General features: G+C 64.2%; 1 protein-coding gene across 6 annotated transcripts in view; it reads right to left on the reverse strand.

Annotated features, from left to right (window-relative positions):
- Positions 1-868: 868 nt before the first annotated feature.
- Positions 869-10619, reverse strand: part of SLC9A3R2 (SLC9A3 regulator 2) — a 22904-nt gene continuing 13153 nt past the window's right edge. For 2 of the 6 annotated variants that reach the window (XM_034670610.1, XM_034670611.1), the window contains exons 2-7: positions 8122-8322; positions 2809-2988; positions 2336-2489; positions 2211-2254; positions 1600-1662; positions 869-1348 (exon numbers count right to left, since the gene is read on the reverse strand). In XM_034670610.1, coding sequence (XP_034526501.1) covers positions 1193-1348; positions 1600-1662; positions 2211-2254; positions 2336-2489; positions 2809-2988; positions 8122-8322 — 798 coding nt within the window. In that variant the 3' untranslated portion in view covers positions 869-1192. Of the gene's footprint in view, positions 1349-1599; positions 1663-2210; positions 2255-2335; positions 2490-2808; positions 2989-5378; positions 5566-8121; positions 8425-8977; positions 9220-9299; positions 10262-10619 lie in introns of those variants that run through there. The other 4 variants (XM_034670609.1, XM_019807281.2, XM_034670612.1 and 1 more) reach the window with 4 other exon arrangements.

Consider the following 10619-nt stretch of genomic DNA (forward strand, 5'->3'; position numbering starts at 1 on the left):
GGGAGAAGCTAGTGAGAGCCCCAGAGTGTGCCAGTGAAGGAGGAGGCATGGCTCCAAGTTCTGGGGGTCCTCAGGGGGCGGAGGAGGAAAGGGGAGGGGGGAGAGCAGAAGCTGAGGGGTCAGGCTTGGCTGCCTGGTGGATGGAGGTGGGAGGGGCTTAGGAATGGGACTCTGCTTCCAGCCACTGAGAGTGGGGCTCCTGGGCTGCTGCCTTCCTGCCCAGACCACAGCCCCCCACCCACAAGTGAGGGCTCAGGAAGGACAGGCCGCCACGGGTCTGAGGAAGGCCTGTTTATTAGGACGGCGCACATGCGCTATGGCTTACAGGGCAGACAGCGATGTCAGTGGGGTTCAGGGCCAGGAGGAAAGGGAGAGCCGGGTGGGATCTCCTGGGGGCAGGCTCTCCCACAGCCAGACTCCCCCTGCCTCGTAGCTGTGGCGCAGGGACCAGAGGCCACCCTCCTCGGGGACACAGGGCCTCCATCCTCGGGCCCCTGGAGCCCAGGCCCTGTACCCCAGACCACAGTTCAGCAGGGACATGGGGGCCTGGCTTGGTGACCCTCCCCCCAGCAGGGAGGGGCGGAGGGGCAACTCCTACAGCTACATCTGGCCTCCCCAGCGTCACCTGAAGCCCCCACAACCGTAGCCCGGCCCCCTACGTTTTTCTCTGTCCCTGAAAGTGCCCGCGCTCCCACTTGGGATGGTTGCTGCTGAGGGGCGGGGAGGAAATGGTTTGCAGAGAAAGGTTTGTTTTATTGCAATTACTTCGAGAGGCGTCCTGCGGGGGCGGGGGCGGGGGCGGGACTCTGGTATTAAGTGGAAACATGTGTGGAGCTGCAGCTCTTTTTTTTTTTTTTCTTTTTGTTTGTTTTTGGAAGAAAAGCAAAAACACAAATTCCTTTAAGTCAGCAGGCCCTGGCAGAACAGCAAGGGCCGGGCCACGGTCAGCACTGCCTCTCCCTGTCCCTCTCTTCTATCTCGGGGGGGGGCCCCCTCTCCCCTATCCAGCACCCAGCAGGTAGGGGGGCAGGACGGGGCTCACTGGGGCGCACATGGGTTCCTGGGTGATGGTGGGACCAGCACGGCTTCTGGGGGTGAGAAGGCACCCCCTCCAGTCCACCGAGGCTTGGGGAACTCTGGGCGGGGCCCGCAGGGCAGAACCTGAAGGCCGTGCAGACAGGCAGGGAGGGGCTCAGAAGTTGCTGAAGATCTCACGTTTCCGGTTCCAGTCCATCTGTGGGGCCCGCTTGTTGACCCGTGTGGCTCTCGCCTTCTCCTTGGCTTCGGCCGCTGTGGGGCTCAGGTGGAGCCCGCTCTCCTGAAAGGGGTCCCGCTTCCAGGTGCTGTCCTGGTGGGGGGGCAGGCAGAGGGGGCAGGGGGCCAGAGTGAGCCCCCGACCCAAGCCCTCCATCAGGTAGCCCCTCCCAGGGAGCTCGCACCACAAGCCATCTGCTGGGGCTGGGGCAGCAGGCCCAAGAGGGCTTCCTAGAGGTGGTGAGCCCACTGCCCAGGCTGCCCCTCTGCAAACGCCCACCCCCAAGACCTCTGACACCCGCCCGTGTATGAGCACAGCAGTGGAGGTGGGTGGGCACTTCCTACCTCAGTGTCCTTGTCTAAGCCAGGCAGATCACTTCGGGACGAGCACGCTGAGCCACCATTGATCTGGGAAACCAAGGGCAAGGTGTGGCTTCAGGGGCCTGCCCAGGAGCCGCAGGTGCGCACAGACGCGCGCACACCCCCACACGCGCATCAGGGCCGCATCTACTCTTCCATTTGGCAGTAGGCACCGAGCCTCTACTGTGCTCCAGGCCCAGGCTGGGCAGGACACTGGACACCCAGCAGCCAGTGGTCAAGTGCTGCGGAGGGGTGGGGAGCCAGCCCTGGCCGGCTCATGACAGGAATCACCCACATGAGCATCCCCTGGGGTGAAGTCAGGGCCAGCTTCCCAAGGAGTGACGGAGTGGGATTCCGGGTCGCCAACCAGCGCTGGGCAGAGGGAACGGCAAGGCCAACAGCCCCGTGGGGCTGGGGTGGGGCTGACCCAGGACAGGACCCACAGGGAGCATTAGGGCTAGAAGTGGCTGGGCAAGATTGGGACTCACTGTCACGCCAACACAAGATCTTGAGGTGGGGGGCTCAGCCAGGCTGGGGATCCCTAGAAGTGCCCCTATGGTCTCCTGGGCCCACCCGGTCCATTCCTACCCTCTCACCTGGGCAGGGCTGGTCCCATTGGTGACTGGTGATGGCAGTGGACCTGTGGGGACAGGATGTCAGTGGCTGCCCAGCCCTCTGTGCTCCATCCACCCCATCCCCAGGCCCCCAGGCAGCAGCCCACCTTCCACATGCTCCTCAGTGGGCGTGACCCGTAGTCGCTTGAAGTACTCGTCCGTCTCAGGGTCCACCACCAGCAGCCGGGCCTCATCCTCCCTCGCCTTGATGCTGGCCACCACCTCTGCATGGCGCAGCCCCTCGACGTTCTGCCCATTCACCTGCCACCAGCAGCAAGAGATCAGCACTGCCTGAGGTCAGGCCCCTGCAGGCCCCCTGAGCCGCCCGGCCAGGTGTGGCATCAAATATTCATCAATGTTGTCACCAGCCGTGGTGGCAAGAGGAATGCCAGCTCAAGTTCCCAACATCTCTCCTCTTCCCAGGAGGACCTCCCTGCCCAGACACACACCCGGGGGGAACCCCGGGCCCAGGCACACACCCTGGGAGGACATGGGCCCAGGCACACACCCGGTGGGGGGGACACTGGCCCAGGCACACACCCTGGGGCACGCAGCACCCCAGAGCTTCCATGATGGGTACCTCGATGAGTCTGTCCTGGGCGTGGAGGCCAGAGTGAGCAGCAGGCGAGCCTGGGTCCACCGAGCGGATATACTGTCCGGGCCTGGACTTGTCACTGTGCAGGTTGAACCCATAGCCTTGGGGGCCCTTTCGTAGGTGGCAGAGCCGAGGGCGTAGCTCCCTCGGGGCCCCACCGACATCCTGCAGGCACATGAGACCAGGCTCAGCGCTGATCTCCCAACCCCCTGAGGCCACTGAGCCAGCCCGCCAGGCCTCCGCCCCGCAGAGTGCAGCGGGAGCGGAGGTGGGCCAGAGGAACACCAATGCCACGCTAAACATCGTGCCCGGCCCGGCAGCCCCAGGTCTCAGGGACAAACCCTCTGTACCCTGCCTGGGGGCCCTGGTAGGCTGCCCGTGACCGTGACTGAGCTCCAGCCCCAGGTTCTTGAGCAAAGCCTCCGTTTCCAAACCCAAAAACAACTTCAAAGGGGACCAGGGGCTTTACAGGATCTGCTCCGGGGCAGCGCTGAGCCCAGGCCAGGGAGCTAGGGGCAGCCAGGTGAGGTGAGCTGCCACTCAGCACCCTGTCCTGGGACTGCTGTGGCGGGGCGGAGGGGGGTCTGCCGGGGCACCCCTCCCCACCACCCTCCCTGGGCGAGAGGCTGACGTTTGTTTTTCCCCCGTGGCCTCCATAGGGCTGATGGCCACGGGATGTGTTTGCTTTCACATTCCAGAGCAAGCTGGAGCCACCGCCACCCCCATAGGGCCCAGAGACGGCGCAGCGGCCCAGCCGAAGGCCAGTGAGAAGGCCAAGGGTGGGAGCTGCCCTCCCAACCGTCCTGCCAGGACACGGAAGGCCCACGATGCCCCGAGCGACCCCCCGTCGACACCCCAGGGCCTCGCCTCACTTTACCTCTGGCATCCTGCAGTAGGGCTGTGGGTCAGGGGGCTGTGCGGGCTGGGGCCGGGCCCCAGGACCCCCCCCCCCAGCCACAGCCTGGGGCAGTGACCACAGTGCGAGGGGCCAGCGGCTGCGGGTGCTCAATTAAACATGGCGCGTGGCCGGAGCGCGCGGGCGGGCAGCAGCTCGGGTTTCCGGGGCCGCTCAGGACTCGAGTGCGCGGGCAGGTGAGCATGTGCAGGGTGGGGGTGCTCCCTGGGGCCCCTCCCTGGCCCTCCAGCTACCCTTAACCTCAGGAAAGCTCTCCCAGCTGAGGCACCTGCCCCCTGCAGCTCCGGCCACCCCCCGACCACTCCCAGCCTCCAGGCCTCTGAGCTATTCCGAACCTCCAACCTGACCCCGAGTACCCCGAGTACTCCGGCCTGCTAGCCGGCCCGGCTGTGGACCCAGGCGCGTCTATTCCCACAGGGCAGGCGCCTTGCCCTGGCTCCGGGCCTCCTGCTTGTGCAGAACTCCCTCTTCCTGCCCAGCCTGCCCCCCTCCTCTGGGACACCTTCCCAGACCCCCAAGGCCTGCCCGGACATGCCGTTGGGATCCCCACTGCAGGTCACCACCTGGCTTCACAGCCCTCAGTACTCAAGGCGCAGGGCAGCTGCTCCTCAGTCCCCCAGGGGTTCGGCGGGGCAACATCGCTGAACTGAGAGGTGTGAGACCCCCAGGGCCCCCCGTACAGACTCATCCCCTCTCCCAGACACACCTGGAGGCACAGGCTTTGAGTCCCCCGCCCCCCAGAGGTGCCTCTCAGATCTAGGCTGCCGGAGCCCAGATCCTGAAGCTGACGGGTCAGGAGCAGAGCCAGAGCCAGGACCAATCATACCTGGCAGGTGGACGTGGGCCCAGATGTGAGAGACACGTGGCCACAGAGACCAGACACGCAAACACACGCTCACAACACGCTTCACGGTGACACATGCGTTCGAGAGGACAGCCCCCTGGCACTGAGCCCTATGGCCTCTTCTCACGCCCTCCAGGGTGACCTCCCTGGCAGGTCTCTCAAGGCCCCCAAACAGGAAGCAGGACTGGGGGAGCATCCGGGGCCACGAGGCCAGGCTGAAGTCACATCCGGGTTCAGGACCATCCTGGCCATCCCCCTGCCTCAACCCAGCACGGCCACCGCTCGCCACACCAGCCAAGTGGCTTCTCTGGAGGTCTTGCCTAAATCGCTCTCCTGCCAATCAGCACCAGACCCTCAAGTTGAAAGGCTGCGTGGAGAGGCCGGGAGAAGCAGTGGGTCAGGAGGGGGCGCAGGCAGCCCCAGCGCATAGCTCACATTCCTTGCTCCCTGCCCTGGCTCTGAGCACTTCCTGCCGCCTCCCAGCCAGGCCCTCAGGCTCCCACGGGCTCCCAGCCGGGCAGCCCGGAGCTGGACAAGCCCTGGTCTCACAGCTGAGGCCGTGACCAGACAAAGAAGCTGGCATGGGGGTACCCCGGCAGCCGGGCTGTGCCCCCCCAGATGGTGACTCACCAGCCCTGACAGAGAAAGGCCCCCATTGTTGTTCAGGGTCCAGCCTGCGCCCGCTCGCACCAGGGTCACCAGCGGGTCCCAAATCCCCTCTCTTGACCCTGGGGGACATGGGTTAAGCCGGCTGCTGGGGTCCTCGTTGCCCACCATGCCCCCACCCAGCCTGACCTGCACAAGTCCCCAGGATGGTCTCTGCAGAGGGGCTCCGGGGGCCGGGGCCAGTGCTGTGGCACCCCCAGAACGGGCCATGGGAGGCAAGAAAGAAGTGGCAGGCACCGAGCGTCCAGCTGGAGTGGCCTGAAGTCTCCGGCCAGCCCAGGCCACCACCCCATTTATCCGCCTCCCACAGCGGCCCCAGCTCCCCAGGGATGGGTGGGGACAGGGGGGCTGAGTCACTTTGGGGAGCAGGGTGGTGGCTGGGTCCCCCTCCCCTGCTCAGGCCCCAGCTAGGCACCCCGTACTGGCTAGGTTTCAGTCCCAAGAAAGGAAGGAAGGAAGCTGCTGGGAGGCCCTGCCCTGCTCCCAGGACCCAGGCTGGGGAGACAGGGAGGCGAGGGAGGGGTCCCCGGCGCCGAAGCAGAAGCCAGTCCTGCTGAGGCTCCCAGAGCCCTCCCGTAGGTACAAGGCTCCCATTCCAGGCGGTCACCCCCTGCAGGACTCTCACTCACGCTCGGACCCAAGGGCCTCCAGAACGGGGATGGGGGCCCTGGCACCGCAGACTGCCCCGTCTGTCTGGGGGCTGTCCCCTATCGTCACTGTCAGGACCAGCTGTGCCACAGCTGCAGTCTCCCCAGCCTGGTCTGGCCTGGGCTGAGTCACCGCTGACTAGGGCCCCACAGCACCCCACTGGGAGGGGCAGCCCCAATCCCCATCCTCCCCAACCCCACCTCCCACAGCCCAGCCCACAGAGGAAAAGGAGCTGAGAGGACAGGAGGGATTCTCGGGGCCCTGACTCCCAGCTTGGCCCTTATTTCCCACGGGGCCCTGGCGGTGGGGGGGGGACTTCATCCTGACCGAAGCAAACCACATCCATCCCAGCCCCTCGTCCTGCCCGCTGCCCGCTGCCCGCTGCAGGCTAGTACCACACTCCCAGGCACCCTGACGGGCCAGTCAGTTCTAGGGAGGTCAGCCGAGGCCTGGCTCTCCCGTCAGACCCTCTGAGCTCAGCCAGGTAGACGTGGGGTCTCTGGCGGGGAGGGAGGGGGTTGACCCTGTCCCCTGGGCCTCCCCTGACCTCCTGGAGTCCCCATCCCCAGGCTGGCCCCTACCACAGAGTCCCTGCCAGTCAGTCCCCACTTTGTTCCTCTAAAAATACGCCCAGAGGAAGCCCCCTCCTAAGGCTTCCTGCGGCTCCCAGAGCCTGAAATAGCAGAGGGGGAAGGTCCCACCCAAGGACAAGGTGCCTCGGCACCCCACCCTCCAGATAAGCCCGAGGGCGGATTTTTCCACAGGAAGGTGAACTCAGCGTTTGTGTCTAAATCAATGGACAAACGCCTGGGGGGGAGGGGCGCTTCCTCTGGGAGGTAAGACGCCCATGAAGGAGCAGGGTGTGCGGCCGGCCGGCAGGCCAGGCAACCAGACCAGCCCGCACATCATCCCAAGACCTCCCTGAAACCCCACAGCTGACCCGGATGCCCCCTACTCGGGCCCTGACCACCGCTGCGGGGCTCTCAAGCCCAGAGAACAAAAAGCATCCAGAAACTTCAGATCTCACACCTCCACTGGCGTTAGGCCAGTGGTTCTCAAAGCGGGATCTGGGGAAACCCCTGGTATTGAATCTTAAAGAGATTAAACAACAACAAAAAAAGGACGCCTGCGTGGCTCAGTCCCTTGAGGGTCGGCCTTCAGCTCAGGTCATGATCCTGGGGTCCCGGAATTAAGCCTGACATGGGGCTCCCTGCTCAGCGGGGTGTCTGCTTCTCCCTGTCCCTCTGCCCCTGCTTGCGCATGCTCTCTGTCAAATAAATAAATAGAATCTTAAAAAAAAAAAAAAAAAAAAGGCAAACTGGGCACGAGAAACAGTACCATGGGGCTTCAAGAGGGTAGAACCACTGGGGCACCTGGGTGGCTTCGGCTCAGGGTCATGATCTCATGGGTCGTAAGAGTTGTGAGAGAGAGCCCCACGTCAAGCCCGGAGTCAGGCTCCACACTCCGCGGAGAGGCTGCTTGGGGACCCTCTCCCTCCGCCCCTCCTGCTGCCCTCCCCCCCATAAAGAAAAAATAAATAAATAAAATCTTTAAAAAAAGAGAGAGCGAGCAAAACAAGTAGGGTGAGTTTCTTCCTCTTGGCCTCCCCCAAGTAGGACCCCCCCAAGCCCTGCCACCCAGAAGTCGGGTGTCCCCCCACACACGTACACATTTATTCCAGCCCTTCTGGCCCTGGAGAGGACGCAGGAAAAGTACCCCAACTGCTATAGACCCCAAGCTGAGGACCCAGCTTAGAGAGTGTCCCCAGCTGTCCCCAACCATGCACTGCCCACAGAAAATGACCAGCCCCGAGCTCCCAAGGCCTTCCCAGCACAAGTAGGCTCCTTAGACAGACAGACACCTGACGTGAACACAGAGCTAGGCACCATCCGTCCCAGAACATCCCAGCAGACCCTTCCCAGTTCCTGGGCTTGTCAGAGAGACTTTCCCTAGGCCAGGGAGCTCTGATGGGCATCCTGGGGAAGAGGGCTGGCGATGGAGGGCCAGGGACCAGGGCCACACTCCCCTGAGTCCACCTGCCTTAGAACACAGGCTGACGGCAGAAAGAGTGGCCCCAATTAGCCAAGAGGGTAGTCACCAGGGGCCCCAAGAGGCAGAAGGGATGGAGACGGAGACTTCTGGAGGTGAGTGGAGGGGGAGACGGCCCACCATCAAGAGTCAGACACAATGCTCCTGGGAGAAGTCAGAGCGGAGCGTGCTGTACCTTCTGGCCAGCCTCGGAGCCCAGGCTGCTTGCACGTGCCCAGTCCGGCTTTGGCTCCCAGGGGTCGTGGGTGGGCGGAAGCCCTCGATGGGCCATCTCCTCAGTGCAGGTCAGCTGCCGCCGGCGGAGCTCCTCGTCCGTCTCTTTGTCCACCACCAGCAGCCGAGTCTGCCCTTCCACAGCCTTGATCCTCTGCACCACCTGGGGCAGCGGGTTGGGGGGAGCAGGTCAGCAGTCGGCACTCCGGGCAGCACATGGACAGTGGCACCACCCAGGGCTGGCCCAGGATCGCGGGCAGACAGCTGGCCTACCCCGGGGTGGGCGGCTGGACCGAGAGGCCCGCCGGCTCCACCCCCCACCCCCAGGGCTCCGGCAGCTCCCTCCCTCTTTACCCAGGACTCCTGACACAGGGCTTCGAGGGCTGCAGAGTCGCTGCAGGGGCTTGCCTCGGCCCGGTAGGGGCCGGGAAGCTGGGTGAGACAGTTGGTCTGGAAGGTGGTGCATGGCTGAGCTTGGGGTTTTCAGGGTGTGTGTGTGTGTGTGTGCACACGGACGTGTGTGCACAGACGTGTGTGCATCCAGCTGTTTCAGGGTCTATCTCTCAGGCTGGGGCCGAGGGAGCAAGGGGTCTCCCTAGGTCCCTGTCTGGGGGTCTGCGGTCATTGCTGTCCTCAATAGTGCAGCCTGGATGTGTAAACCCTCCCCCTCTGAGCCTTCCACTTGCCTCCAGACCATGACCACCTGTCCCTGCTGGACCTGCAGAGACGGGAAGGCCTGGTTCCTGTGGCAAGACACCTGCTCGGGCCCCCACACACAACCGGGGAAGCAGGGCTCAGACCCGGCAGGCAGAGGGCACCTGTGGGACAAGTGTGACGTCAGGACACGTGTGTGTCTCTGCAGGTGTCCGTGAAGTGTCTAGAGCACATGGGGGACCATGAAGCATGCATATCAGGGTGCATCCTGCAGGGAGAAGGAGCAGTCGGTGCCCCCTGGGCATTGGGGAAGGATGGACAAGACCCCCACCCCAAGTCTTGGGGGAGGGAGGGCAGAGAGGGCCCCCATCAGCTGCTTGGCAGAAGCTGTCAACAGATAGGAGGGTGTGAAGCAGGCCCATCCTCCCCCTGGCCCTCCTCCACCCCTCCTCTCTCTTGGTGAGAGCCATAGGGGGACCCCAGCACCTTCCTGTTTCCTGACTGTGGGACCCAGAGTAGACACCCAGTATCCTCAAGCATCAGTCTCCTCATCTGTAAAACGGGATCTGTAACTGCGCATCCTCCCCGCCGGGCCAGCGTGGTCCTGTGTGTAAACTTCTTAGAGACCAGCACCCGGGGGGCCCAGGTGGAGCAGGTGCTGTTGGGGGAAGGCTGGCAGTGACGGTTAAACCAAAGCCAGGTGCCACTCCAGCAGCCCCTCCCTGTGGTCTGTCAAGCCCAGACCTCTGGCCCACATTCCACCCGCCTTCAGCAAATAGCTTTAGCCAATGGATACTCTGGGTGGAAGACAGAAGGTAGGCAGACAGACGAACAGACAGGAGCGTCTCGTAGAAGCGGAGTTCAGCAGTTGGTCCACCCAAGAACCAATTCGCTAATCTCTAGGCCCCAGAGCTGGCCACGCAGACAGGTCACAGACTCACGGGTGCCGGGGAGGACACAGAGAACCCTGAGCAGAAGGGCAGAGGGAGGCTAGACTCCCGCCAGCTGAGTCCCTGGCCAGTGGGAGATAGATAGTCCCCAGGGAGCAGAACCTGCCGGGAACAGACCCTGCCCTCCTTCTGGCCCTCATCTCCAGCGGCAGGAGGCAGGAGCTGTGGCAGCGGCCCCAACGAGAGGCACATGCGGCCACCAGCAGCGACTCAGGGACCCAGACACCATCACCCCAGACACACATTAGTACACTGACCTGCCAACACACACTGATGACTACATGTAGCCAGGCAGGCCGACCACAAGCCCGGACACACACGCACATTTGCGGACACAGGCACATACAGGTGTGTCCCCACTTCGACACCCCTCAGGTATCCCCAGGCAGGTGTGGGCACACGTGTGTGACCCCCAGAGGGACGGATACACACACACACACACCTGGCTGTGTACACAGGCACGTGTTTACGCTCATAGACAAGCACTCAGGGCCCCCAAAGCATGGAGACCCCCCAAGGTGACTGACGCCGGCACTCCTGGCACACCGAGGCCCAAACAAGACCGAAGTGCTGGGGCCGAGCTCGAGGAGCCGCAGTGCGGGGCCCCTCCCTGCCAGGATGCCCCCTCCGCGATGCAGGAGCCAGCTTCCCGACGCGGAGAGGCGAGGAGGAGGCCGGCGGCCACTGCCTCCGTGGCCACGTCCGCCGCCTCGTAGCAGGAGTCCACGCAGGCCCTCTTGCGACCCCCTCCGGCCCCGGGCAGGGCGCCGAGGCCTGGGCGCACGCAGCGCCGGGAGCGGCGGTCGCGGGACCCCCAGCGAGCGCAGGGCGGGGAGGGGGCCCAGGGGGACCGCGG

The sequence above is a fragment of the Ailuropoda melanoleuca genome, chromosome 10 (genome assembly GCF_002007445.2).
Source record: "Ailuropoda melanoleuca isolate Jingjing chromosome 10, ASM200744v2, whole genome shotgun sequence".
NCBI classification, from domain to species: Eukaryota; Metazoa; Chordata; class Mammalia; order Carnivora; family Ursidae; genus Ailuropoda; species Ailuropoda melanoleuca.